At 37.4% G+C, this 13,220-nt stretch overlaps 3 protein-coding genes and 1 long non-coding RNA gene across 4 annotated transcripts; 3 read left to right on the top strand and 1 right to left on the bottom strand.

Moving 5' to 3' along the window:
- LOC18614542 lies at positions 755-1,591 on the top strand. The gene is made up of 2 exons (XM_007052343.2): positions 755-1,039; positions 1,142-1,591. Exons 1-2 carry the CDS (start codon positions 930-932, stop codon positions 1,287-1,289), a joined length of 258 nt encoding a protein of 85 aa, XP_007052405.1. The 5' UTR covers positions 755-929; the 3' UTR covers positions 1,290-1,591.
- LOC18614541 (pentatricopeptide repeat-containing protein At1g63330) lies at positions 3,856-8,486 on the top strand. The gene is made up of 2 exons (XM_007052342.2): positions 3,856-7,098; positions 7,233-8,486. The coding sequence occupies exon 1, from the start codon at positions 3,856-3,858 to the stop codon at positions 6,538-6,540; it is 2,685 nt and encodes an 894-aa protein (XP_007052404.2). The 3' UTR covers positions 6,541-7,098; positions 7,233-8,486.
- On the bottom strand, positions 8,345-11,819 carry LOC18614540 (probable receptor-like protein kinase At5g47070). The gene is made up of 5 exons (XM_018126700.1): positions 11,612-11,819; positions 10,826-11,274; positions 9,581-9,841; positions 9,271-9,393; positions 8,345-9,193 (listed from the first exon to the last, which is right to left on the bottom strand). Exons 2-5 carry the CDS (start codon positions 11,183-11,185, stop codon positions 8,633-8,635), a joined length of 1,305 nt encoding a protein of 434 aa, XP_017982189.1. The 5' UTR covers positions 11,186-11,274; positions 11,612-11,819; the 3' UTR covers positions 8,345-8,632.
- LOC108663184 lies at positions 9,106-10,149 on the top strand. Its single transcript, XR_001929193.1, has 2 exons — positions 9,106-9,495; positions 9,605-10,149. It is a non-coding gene; the product is annotated as an uncharacterized LOC108663184 (long non-coding RNA).

The raw sequence follows: 13,220 nt of genomic DNA, 5'->3' as shown, positions 1-13,220 counted from the left end.
TATTATAATTTAATAATATTCTTCCTTGTTTAATCTTTTAATTTCCATTTTCATTAAAAATTTAAAACATTAACAATTTAATATTAAATCATTACTATATTTTTTATTTTAATTTCTTTTTACTTTTTTATTTTTATTTTCTATTTGTAGGTTGTAATTATTTTCAATAGATAGGGATATTTTTATCCGACAAAATTTTGACTCTATTCCATAGTCCTGGGATGGCCATTAACATGGAGGAGGTGGGGAATGGCTAAATCAAGATTTTGGCTACGCCCACATCAAAAACCAACCAAAAAAAAAATTTTGAGAAAGTAACAAGGAAAATGGCTTAGCTATTTTCTGTACCAAATGTGCTATTAAAAAAACGAAAAATTAATGGATGTACAAGAAAATACCAAACACAAAGGGGACTGAACTGAAAATAAAGGAATAAAAAAAGAAGGGACACGTCACATTTTATTCATATTTATAATCATAAAAAAAGAGAGAAAAGAAAGAACTTTGGGGGGAAGGAGGGTAGGAGAGAGCGTATCAACTACCACGCATTGTACACTACATAGCGGCCAATGGATTTTAACCGCCCTTGATCCCCAATCCCACCCTTGGATTCACAGAGTGGGGCCCCTGCGTAAATTTCTAATAAGATTCCAACACGTGTATTAAATTTCGTTCGAGAAAATGGGCTTAGGATTTGTACAATAGGATATCGAGTACTTGATTGCCCCAAGTCAAAGTCTCTTTGCTTTAAATGCAGCTACCAAGCTCGAACTGTCCTCTCCTCCCCCACCCAACACTCTTTCCTTCGTCTTCCTCGTTCCTGTTCTTCTCCTACCTTCTGCAAATTGCAAATTTAGCAGTTAGCAGTCGTATCCTTCGGCCATTTCTATTGGATTCTCGTTGTTTTTGTGTGTAAATCAATAGCAGTCATGTCGGCTTATTATTACTCTGGGTGCCCAGGTAACTACGAGGCTCACTATCTCGATGCCTGCTCCCTTTGCCGCAAGTCGCTTCATAATTCGGATATTTTCATGTACAGGTTAGTTGTTTTTTTGTTTCCTGCAATCCTTTTTTCAGTGCTTTAATCATGAAGATTGCCAAGTGTTGAGTGATTCTGATTGGGTATTGAACTTTTTTGCAGAGGGAATACACCGTTTTGCAGCAAAGAGTGTAGGCAAGAACAGATGGAGATGGATGAAGCTAGAGAAAAGAACTGGAAATCTGGTAGATCTCTTAGAAAATCGGATGCCAAGAAAACTGTACGGACGGGCACGGTTGCCGTGGCCTGAAGAATCAAATCACATCTTGCTTGTTCTAGCATAGTGATTTACATCAATTTTGAATGAAAAACAGAGAGAAGAAGAAGAAGAAGAACAAAGCTTCGAGGGAATTTTGTATTTTTGGTTTTGCTTTTCTTTTCTTTTTTTTAATTCTGGGTTTGAAGGATGAGGTGTGGATGTTTATACAAAAAGGGGCACCGGATTGTGCAGCTTTTCGTTAATGGATAAATTGTTTAAAAACCTGTCAAATTTCCTGATAATCCTGAAATTTTATTGAGGCAATGAAGTTTCAAAGAGACTTCTTTTGGCAATCTTGTTTCTTTTCAAATCAATTAGTGTTGAACTGATTCGATCTTTGATGCTGGAACGCGATGAGAAATCTGGGCATCCATGGATATTCAGTCTGGGAGCTTGTAAGCTTTTTTGGGGGGTTCTTCGTGTCCAGTTCTCAAACTCCGTCCGACTGAATGGACCGGAGGAGACCCTCCGTCAATTTTTACACTTTTTGTCATGTCGTCTTGGTGCCTGGCAGTACTCAAACCCGATACCGGACGACGAATCCGTGTCGGGCATGGCCTCTAGCTTAGCTTCGAGGCCGACGTCGGTATGGGTCATGGCATCATGTCTCTGTCCCGATCAACTTTTGCTCACCTGCGGGCCGATCTTCTCTGTTTTTATTAGCAAATCACTGCAAGTTGGTCCAACCCGGCGCAGCCCATTCCAATTTTTGTATTTTTTTTTCTTGAAAATAATCCTTCTAAATAATGTAAATAATATTGACCAAAAATTTTAATATGAATAAAAATTAGTTTATGAGATAAAACTCTTCACTATTTTCAATTGTTATAAATAGTTAGTATGATTTAATTTTGCCATTTCCCATCACAATTGACTGTGTACTTTTTTTTAATATAATTTTGCTACTTGAGAAACTAAAATAGTTAAAGAGTAATATAAGCAATCAAATTCAGAGTTCATAAATTTCAAACAAAGTGTTAATCAAAGAAGGAATACAAAGTTCTTAGATTCGAAGCATTAACCTAATTGAAATTAAGCAGAGCTAAAAATTTAAGAACAAAACTCCATAACTTAGCAACAATCAAAGTTGCTTCTTATTTACACAACATATGACATGACTCAATGATGTAGTTGCGTGATGGTCGACGTGGTCACATTGTATCTAGTGCGAAATGAATAAAGATTTTTCAATTACATATCAACTGTCACGACGTCACATTATCGAATATGGACATAAATAGTTAATTGTTATTAAGTTTGTATGGAGTTAATTTTATACTAAAAGTCACTAAAATAGTTCAATGGCATTTTTAATAATTAAGCTTATTTATGTATTTAGCTCATTGATTGCACCCGAATATTTGATTTATTTATTGATGTATAATCTTTTGTATAAAAAATAAAGTTCGAATTCTCTTTTTTTTAATTTAAAAGAAAAAAAATATTTAACTAATTGGTTGATACATGATTTACTTACTTAAACGAACAAAGTTCGAATCTCCTATCCCTAACAAAAAAAAAAAATCGATCTACACAAATTAGATATTGCAATTTTAGACACGACACGTTAACATGATACGGTATTAAACAGATTTGGGTTTAACTTTAACATGTTTCGTGTTTAACTGTATTTGACACATTAAGACAAAAAAATTTTTATATCTTAACATGTCAGACATGAGTAATACGTTTAAACACTTTTAATTAATAGTGTTAATTGTATTACCGTGTTTAAATGTATAAACGTGTTTAAACGTGTATATGTGACAAGTTTATTAATTTGTTAAAAAGTAATAATCAAATACTATTTTAATATTACTTGAATAATTTTAAATAATTATTTTAATAAGTTTTTTAAAGTTTTATAAAAATATTAATGTAATTATACCATGCCCAAACCCTAATTTTAAACTGTTGTTTTGTTATAATTAATTTTATAATTAGTTATTTTAAATTTAAGTAATAAATTATATTTAATTATAAATATTTTTATTTAATCGTATTAAATGTGTTAAACGTATTAATCATGTTACTAATTGTGTTGCGTCGTATATTAACACGTTTAACAAATATATTAATCGTGTCGTGTCGTATTACACGATTATTAAACGTATACGTGTTTAAGATTTAAAATATAAATATTATTTATATTATATTTATATTTAATCTTAACGTATTTTATGTCTAATTATATTTGATATTTTTAAAATATCAAAACACGAATTGTCAAGTTTAATACAAATTCATGACTTTTGTCATGCTATTGCTGGCTGGCCCATTTTTATGTATCTAGGCCCAAAAACATTTTCAATTAAAGGGCCAAATGCGTCACAGTCTAGCCCGCTGGATCAGGTTCGGCCCACTACATAAAATTGAGTTTCGACAAACAAAACTAAAAGGGGAGATAACGCATTGGCATGGTTGAATTCAGCAGCGGGGCCTTTCCAACCATTGTTACTAATGCACTGCCGACTTTCCTGAACCATCCGACGAGCGGATCCGCTGCTGCTCGATTGCCGGAACAGGTCATCGTTCGAAGACAAAAGACGGCTTCTGCATGTCTGCTAAAGTGCGCCGTGTGCGCTGTTCTTTCCAGGTGCATAATTCCTCTCTCTTTCTCTCTTCTTTGCCAAAACCGCGAGCTTATGCTCACTCCTCCATATCCCTAATTTCATGCAGTCTTATTCATTTCCTTAACGCACTAAATTCCCAAACCCGGCATTCTTCTTCTTCAAGTTCAACAGGCTTCGATTACTTGAATCAGTTTTCCCCATTTCGTAACTCTAATAAAGCAGCTGCCTCCGATTCTTTTAACCTTATTAATTCGAACGAACGCCGTAGAATCACTGTTGGGTTGTCAAAAATAATCAAGTCGAAACGTGGGTATTTATTGAAGGGTTTTTCCAGCGAATTTTGCCCATGGTTGATAGTAGAAATCATGAAACATTTAGAAACCAGAGAGACCGCATTTGCATTCTTTAAATTTGCATTTAGGGATGATTCTGAGAGTACCATTAGATCTTCTTGCACCGTTGCGCATATTTTGGCGGCTCAGAACCTCAGGTTTCTTGCTCAAGATGTGGTTTCCTGGGTGATTAGGAGAATTGGGCAGAATAGGGGTGAGGATTTGGTGGAGTTTATGTGGGAAGGTCATCATGTGTTCGAGTCGGATTTCTCTGTTCTTGATACGCTTATGCGGGCCTTTTTGATTGTAGATATGGGTTCACAAGCGCTGGAGATTTTGACTAGGATGAGGGAGGTGGGTGTGAGGCCAAGTTCATCTGCAATGACAATTCTTTTTAAGCTTTTGCTTAGGGTTGGGGATTATGGTAGCGTGTGGAAGCTGTTTAGGGATATGATTCACAAAGGACCTTGTCCTTCTAATTATACTTTCAATGTCATGATTTTTGGTTTTTGCAGAAAAGGTCACGTTAGAGTTGGAGAGAGTTTGCTTAATGTGATGGGGAAGTTTAAAATTAATCCGGATGTTTATGCATATAATATTCTGATTAATGCCTATTGCATTAGTGGACGGACTTCAGATGCACTTGCTTGGGTCCATTGGATGATAGAGAGGGGTTGTAAGCCAAACATTGTTACATTTAGTACAATTGTTAATGCCTTGTGTTCTGAGGGAAATGTGGTGGAAGCAAGGAAGGTTTTTGATGAGATTCAAGAGTTGGGTCTTTCTCCTAATGTTGTAATATGTAATACCTTGATCAATGGGTATGTTAAGGCAAGGGATATTGGTCAGGCAAACATGCTTTATGAAGAAATGATATCGAAGGGTATAGCTCCTGATGCTGTAACTTTTAACATTTTGGTTGCTGGGCATTACAAGTATGGACGGGAAGAGGATGGAGATAGGTTATTGAGAGAGTTAGCGGTACTGGATTTGCTTCCCGATTATTCATTGTGTGATATTTCAGTTGCAGGGTTATGTTGGGCAGGTCATTTGGATGCAGCCATGGAATTTTTAGAGAATATGCTTGAGAAAGGGATGACACCAAGTGTTGTTGCTTTTAACTCAGTTATTGCAGCATATAGCAGGGCAGGCTTAGAAGATGATGCCTACAAAGCCTATAAAATTATGATAAAATCCAGCTTGAGTCCATCATCTTCCACTTGTAGTTCTTTGCTCATGGGTTTGTCCAAGAAGGGGAGGCTTCAGGATGCCAGGGAGCTATTGTATAAGATGATGGAGAAGGGTTTTCTCATTAATAGAGTGGCTTTTACTGTGCTTTTGGATGGTTACTTCAGGAATGGAGATTTAGCAGGGGCTCAAGATCTTTGGAATGAAATGGAATGTAGGGGGATATCCCCTGATGCTGTTGCATTTTCAGCCTTTATCAATGGACTTTCCAAAGTTGGTCTAATGGAGGAGGCGTATGATTTGTTTCTTGAAATGTCAAAAAAAGGATTAATTCCAAATAATTTTGTATATAACTCCTTGATTGGTGGGTTTTGTAATGGTGGAAAGATACATGAAGCACTGAAATTGGAAAGAGGGATGAGGCAGAAGGGTCTCCTTCCTGATATTTATACCTCCAATATCATTATTAATGGATTTTGTAAACAAGCCAGGATGAAGTCAGCATTTGATGCATTTATGGACATTCATCTGGTGGGGCTGGCCCCAGATATTGTAACATACAACACTCTGATTGGTGGTTATTGTGAAGCATTGGACATGGTTAGAGTGGATGAGTTTATGAATAACCTGTATGCTATTGGGTGGGAACCAGACATCACAACCTATAATATACGAATTCATAGTTTCTGTCGTAGTCGAATGATGAATAGAGCTGTAATGATGCTGGATGAACTTGTTACAGCAGGTGTTATTCCAGACACTGTGACATACAATACTATGATGAATGGTGTTTGTAGAGACATACTGGATCGTGCTATGATCATAACTGCAAAATTGCTTAAGATGGCCTTTATTCCAAATGTCATTACAACTAATGTGTTACTATCCCATTATTGCAAGCAGGGGATGCCAGAAAGGGCGCTAATGTGGGGTCAGAAGCTAAGTGAGATTTCCTTTGATTTTGATGAGGTTTCTTATAAAATAATGGACAGAGCATACTGTAACGTACATAAAGATGTTGGGTTTTTTAAAGCAACATCTGGAAAAAGCCTCCTTCTAGAATTTCTCATGTACATTACATATGATTATTTCTCTAGAAACAGACTTAAACAGAAAACAAGTCAAGAGACTCTTAAATTCCTTGTGTAATCCCAAGTGGCATATATGGTGAACTCATGATGAGGAGCATTCCACATTTGGCAGTAATGAACTTAAAAGCGGGAACAGTTGTAAAGGATGTGAATCATGGTTGAGATAATTGTAATAGTCTAGCAGAGGTGCTTACTGCATTTGGAACAAAACATGTTGAACTGAAAGCACCAGAAGGAGAAAGGGGACACAACAAACAGAGGCCTCTTATACTGAATAAGCTATTCATATGTAGATTTGATTCATGGCCTAAATTACTAGTTGCTGCTTACTTATATCTATGTGTGTCTTCCCTGTCTGAGAGAAGGGAAACCATATCTGCAACTGAATAGCTAGTGGTTGAAGTGAATGCATGTGCAAGATCAGATTGTCACACTTAATTTGGAGTGGAGGGAAGAAGCAGTACATAGGATGAAGCTTCTAACTAAAAGCTGTGTACATAAAGTTTTACAGGCCTTGAACATGGTAAAAGAAACTATGGGCTTGAGACTTTTTCTTGGGAAGCAGCTGTTGCAATTATAACAGTGAACAGTACTGTCTAGAAGACTGCACTTGGAAGTAATGTGTCCTTTTATCTTTGCTTGAGCATGTTCAATTTTCATTTCTTCTTGTTGTAGAGTGGTGGATTAGGTTAGGGGTTAGCATGCTGTTAAATTTTGACTTTTCTGATATTTCTTTGAATGGTTCAACAGTTGGTTGCTTTGGGGCATTAACATGTGAATTAGTGGTTGAACTGTACAAGGTTGACAGAGGATTGTGCATGCCTACATGGTAAGTATCTCATATTACCGACACCGTGTCTTGTGAATACAGTACAGTTGACCCTTGATGGGTTACGTTTCTGTTTGCTTCCAATTTTCTATCATTATGTGGACGCATCAAAATGCTTTTAATATAGCAACCTTTTAGCGTCCTCAGGCTTCAGTCAACCATTGACTTCTCTGATCTTTTAAGAATATAATAATCACCAAAATTTTGTTTCTTTTTTGCACTGTTGGTATTAGTGTTTTCGAAACTATGGAATATACTTGTTTTTTGATGCAATCTAATCAACTATAAAGGTGAAAGAATTTCTGTGTTATACAAGTTTCCATACAGATTAATTTATTGATGCAGTTGACTTCACACTTGGAGCACTAATTGAGCAAGATCTTTGTCTTTAAATTCCAAGTTATGGTTAATTAGGGTGATCGTATATTGTTATTTGTAATTTGGCTTACCTATTTTGAGTAAATTTTTATTAGAAATTAAGCTAAATAGTTTGATTAAGCTGTAAGTGCCACATCTTATGACTGGTGGATCTTTTGCAGCTAATGCAAATTCAGATGACTGTTCTTATTGTAGTTCAAGCATTGGCATTGCAGATATCTTGGATGATTGTTTTTCATTTCCAAGTGATGGCTCTCAATTTTTCAACCATGACTGCACTGCCCACATTGGCAGGTCAGTTATCCAGGGTAGTTCCTTCTTCAGTTTAGGAGCAGATGTTTATGTTGAGTAGATGAGTTGAAATCATTGGATCACATTTTTTTAATAGAAGAAAAACGCAAATCATACTGCATAGCTGAAGCTTGATGGGTGGCTAACACAATAAGATGCTCACCTTCTGCTTGGTGGTGACTGCAAATGGTATTTTCATCAGGGGAAGTTTGACTTTGCTGGAGCAACTTGTCGGAGCTATGCTCGTTGACAAAACCAAATAAACCATGTACATTCTTAGGTATATTCTTGTAGCTTGGTTCTCCCAAGTTCAAGGTTTCACATTAGAGTTTAGGTTGAATGATTTTTGCTCAAACAGCAGAAATGATGAACCTGGGGGAGGACAGCTATATTTTGGGATAGAAACAGCAATACATTGTACGGGAATCCCAAAATAAACGAAATATGTATACTTTTGTTTTTTCAATAAGAAAAAAGGGGGAATACTAAGGTTTTCTATTCTTTTTTCTTTTTCTTGATTACTGTACATGGAGGCCAAAGTCAGGGCACAATTTGATAATATCCATTCCGGGAACTGGCCCTCTATAAAAGGTCTCATGTTTTACAGACAAAGGGGGAGGGGGGGGGGAGGAAAAGAGAATAAAGAGAGAACTCATGGCACTTTGGCCCTCTGCAACATCATCAATCTCCTCCTACTTGCACCTTCTACATGCTCACCCAGTTTTGCAAGGTGTGCCATCCGCCTTTTCCATGATTCCGAGACACCAAATTGATTTGAGTTCGATTCTGTTTCAGCTGTTCCAGCCGGTTCAATTTCAGGTACCTCAGCACTCTCATTCCCGCGATCATTTCCATCATCTGAAACTTGGATTATCTGCTTCAACCTTTCTACCACCTGACTCATCTTCGGCCGCTCCTTGGGACTTTTTAATAAACAAGTGTTCGCTAACTTAGCAATTTCACGAGCTGCAGCTGTCGAAAACTGGTTTTCAAGACGGGGATCCATTATTGAGCTGAACTTTTTGCTATCAGCAGGGAACTGTTTCACCCATTCCAGGAGTTTCTGCTCTGCTTTCGGGCGGCCTCGTTCCAATGACCGCCTGCCTGTAAGAATCTCATACAATACCACACCAAAACTCCAAACATCACTCTTATCCGTGAGATGTCCTGTCTCAATGTAATCAGGAGCAGCATAACCATAAGTCCCAACTACCTGATCAGAAAAACATAGACCTTGTTACCATCATCAGCTCTATAATAGGATTTAAAGAAAGTACAGAGAATACTAACGGCTGTCGAAACATGAGTACGCCCAGCCATCGGCCCCTCCCTTGCCAGCCCGAAGTCTGAAAGCTTTGGATTGAAGTTCTCATCCAATAACACGTTGGAGGCTTTGAAATCTCGATATATCACCTTGCATTATCATGAAACCAGAGATTAAGCACAAAGAACCATAGATTCAAATCCTGAAGATAACATGCAGACAACCATAAATTCACGACCAGCAAAGCAAAGGTAATGTTTTATGTTCTAAATGTTGTAATTCTATCATATTATATGTAAGAAAACAGAAATGCATAGTTAGTGTTCAGAAAGGAACCTGAACTTCTAAACCTTCGTGCAGATAAGCTAATCCTTCTGCTGCTCCGAGTGTTATCTGCAATCTTGTTTTCCAAGGAAGAGGAGGGTATGCACGCCGGAAAAGATGATCCTCTAAGCTCTTATTTTGCATAAACTCGTATACCAGAAGACGCTGGATCCCTCTTTCTCCATCAACAGCACAGTATCCTATGAGTTTGACGAGATTGGGGTGATCAACAACACCAAGAAACTGGACTTCCGCCACCCATTGTTTGTGTCCCTATACGGATCAAACAGAACTATGAAACAACAGTTCATAGCAATGAAAAACCTTTTATCCTCTCAATTATCAATCAAGAAGGGGAATGAGGGTGATATCAACTAGTTTTCTTTGCAAAGGGGGACAGAAATCCTATTGGTGAGGGAGGGTGGATTGCTCTTGCAATGCATAACATGTTTTTCTTTTTTTCTCATTATCTTATGCCATAATTGACTACTGAGCACAATCAACAGTCCATTTTTCCTTTTTGATCAAAACTAGCTGTATTAAGTTTACATCACTATATGAACTAGCAGCTTCCAGGAAAAGTAAGATGAAAATCTCACTGTATTGCAGGATGAATTAGGTAAAGAAATCAGCACTCATGAAATTGCAGATTTGATTTTGAATGGAAGTGTTGGTCTGCAGGAAACTAATTAGTCCTTCTTGGTGATCAAACACAAAAGACAAGAAAGGTTGAAGGAAACAGTTTTCTCCTCCTTTTTTCCTCTTCAGCAAAACAGGACCTTAAGGGTTAAGAAATGCTTTGACAAATCAGAAGCTTGGAAAAAATGTATGACATAGTTTATGGTCGCTGTCAAGCACTCCTATTGAACCTTTTGCAACTCTCACAAGTAACCATGACTTCAAAAAGAGACAGGCATTTGTAGTTAAGCCAATGTAATTATATGCTTAATCATTGTTGTGATGAAATACATGGAAATTGAACAACTGAGGGCAAGCCAAATTCAAACGCATGGTCTCCAGAATACTGTCAGCAAGGGCAACCAGCCACATATACTTGCCCAAGCAATTGCAGAAGGTATCCTGAGTGCTTTTATAAGGACTAAAGACGAAAGAAAAACTTTGAGAAACAACTTCAAATCATCAAGATCTCCAAAAACTAAACAAGTTGTCTAGCAGATAGAGGTGGGTTGAGGGGGGGGGGGGGGGGTGCGGGGGATTTCCATTTACCCAAACAGAGCAGAAGCCAAGAGGACAAACCTGCAAGCCATTCTTGTTAAGCTTTTTAATAGCAACCACCACAGGCTCACCCTTTCCATCAGCAGGCTTGATCGTACCTTTATAGACGCTCCCGAAGCCGCCTTCGCCAATCTTGAGTAGCAAACTGAAATCATGGGTGGCTTGCCTAAGCTCTGAGAAAGAGAAGACCCGCAAGTTATGAGCTCTTTCTTCGTACAACTCCGGTATGCTACGCGGAGAAGCTGCCGAGCATGAGGACTTTGTGATCCGATCTGGCCCTCCTGAATAGTCCCCTGATTTCTCCCTTTCTTCTTTCAACTCTGGGGCTGATCTTTGTCCCCTGCTTCTAGACTTGTCCTTGAAATAATGAAAACACTTCATTGCATGAAAATTTTACAGGCTGAGAAGCAGTTCTTTATTGGGATTTAAATGTGATCTTGGGCCTGCGGCTGACTCCACACTAGACAAATCTACAGAAGAACGCGTGATTGAATCAGTAAACTTAAATGAGAAATAAAAAATGATAAGCTGAAGGGACGGAGAATGGTGACTAGCAATAGGAATTCGATCAAGAGATTCAAACATGGCAGCAATGAAAAGAAAGCAAAGAAAGGGCCGTCAACCATACAGAGAAAAAAACAAAGCAACAAGGGGATGAGGAAAAAATTAAGCAAAACCCAATTGAGGTGACAAGATGTCAGCAGAGAACTCAGCAAAAGCAAACACGGAAATGGAAGTTCGAAAGCCCATTTTGAAGGTGGTAGAGAGAGACAGAGAGAGATAGCAGAGGGTTTTCATGGTTTCTACCAGGGTTTGGGAGGCTTCCATGAAGAAAGATCTTGCATTTCGTTTACTTGCAAAGCTTTTCTTTCTGTTTGTCCCTCGAATATCTGATGATTTGGTATTGGATTGGCTTGGACTGTTTGACACAAACAACTGTTTCTGATTGAAGAATTCAACGAGTTGAAATTCAGATAAGTCAGTTTTCTAGGCTGCCAGGCAAAGATTAAAACTTTAAATAATAAAAAAAGGGTCTTTCTACTTCCCAACCGTAACAAAGTACTCCGTCTGACTTTCTAGACCTTCCTCCCTGTCACATGGATTTAATAATCACAAATCAAAGAGGGACCCTCTATGAAAACGACAAAGGATCAACCTTCATTTCCCCTTGTGTTCTGATCTTCTTCTCGCGGCTTTCTTTAATGCCAATTTGCATGCCAACTTAATTCACATCAGTTTGGTAACTGCCTGCCCTGCCCCCCCCCCCCAGTGAAATTTTACAAAGGAAGAGCATAAACCTTGAAACTTGAAATGAACCAAAGTTTGAAAAGAAGGAGGTGAAGAAAAGGGGAACAAATCTAACAAATCTCCATTGCTGGCATTTTTAAGTTCATAATCCCCAAACACCCCTTTTGAGGATCCCAAAAGTTGAATGTTCTTGGACTAAGATCTCCGCAGTTGACAGTTTAAAAAGTCAAAGATTACCTTAAAATCTAAAGTGATGATGCTTGAGGAAAAGGAATCTAGAAAACCAGAAAAAGACCTCCCTTCTCTGAGATGCCAATCAGCTATTGCCCAAGATGATTTTGATATCTCAATTTTCTACCAACAAATCATGATAGTCAGTTTGGGTATTCTCAAATTTTTAATTTCCTTGTGATACCATTACTGACATGTTAAATCTTAACTACTCAGCACACACATCTGCAATTATCACTTTAATCAATATTTGATATTAAAAATCTTATAAAATTGATTACAAATCATAATATCATTATAAAAAAAATACCATGGCAAAATTTACAATAACATGTTACTATACCATGATAATATATGATCATGAAAGCCTGATTTTGATTAGATGGTATTGTCAAAAGAGCATTTAAGAGTTAAAAGAATTGATTAAACTACCTTAATCTATGCTTAGTGTTTTGAATTAATTATCTATGCTTTAATCTTTATTTTGCAATGACACCAAAATAGGCTATAAAACAGAGGAGACTCCAAATTTAACCCTTCTTTCCTCCTGCTCTGCTTCTGGGTTTTTTTTGTTTTTTGTTTTAATCTTTAAGACATAAATCTCTTTAGTGTTTAAAATACCAAAGCAAATAGGAACCTGGTTCAGACATCGATATGGATCGGAAGGCAACGTGACATGCCTTCAACAACGCACACGAGCGGTTGACACGAGGGAGATAGAGTGGGGGCCCACTTGAGATTCGGCATTCATTCCCATCGAGACATATGGCTGGCTGTCATTTTGTTGAGGTTGCGAATCAAAGATTAGATCAGATAATCAGCTCTACTTCTCACATTAAAGCTCCTAATCATCACTCTAATTGTGACTTTTCTCAACTTTATATTTTAAATCTGTATAGATTTGTTATATCCAATTTGACTTAAGTTAAATTACATA

This window comes from Theobroma cacao, chromosome 1, assembly GCF_000208745.1.
Source record: "Theobroma cacao cultivar B97-61/B2 chromosome 1, Criollo_cocoa_genome_V2, whole genome shotgun sequence".
Classification (NCBI taxonomy): Eukaryota; Viridiplantae; Streptophyta; class Magnoliopsida; order Malvales; family Malvaceae; genus Theobroma; species Theobroma cacao.
The sequence above is the reverse complement of the archived record's forward strand: the minus strand, read 5'-3'. Positions and strand labels throughout refer to the sequence as shown.

Coding starts and splice junctions, on each gene's coding strand:
- LOC18614542 (XM_007052343.2), top strand. CDS start 930: ATGTCGGCTTATTATTACTCTGGGTGCCCAGGTAACTACGAGGCTCAC. Junction 1,040..1,141: donor TCGGATATTTTCATGTACAG/GTTAGTTGTTTT, acceptor ACTTTTTTGCAG/AGGGAATACACCGTTTTGCA.
- LOC18614541 (XM_007052342.2), top strand. CDS start 3,856: ATGTCTGCTAAAGTGCGCCGTGTGCGCTGTTCTTTCCAGGTGCATAAT.
- LOC18614540 (XM_018126700.1), bottom strand. CDS start 11,185: ATGAAGTGTTTTCATTATTTCAAGGACAAGTCTAGAAGCAGGGGACAA. Junction 9,842..10,825: donor TTAACAAGAATGGCTTGCAG/GTTTGTCCTCTT, acceptor TGATCCGTATAG/GGACACAAACAATGGGTGGC. Junction 9,194..9,270: donor GTACTCATGTTTCGACAGCC/GTTAGTATTCTC, acceptor TTTTCTGATCAG/GTAGTTGGGACTTATGGTTA.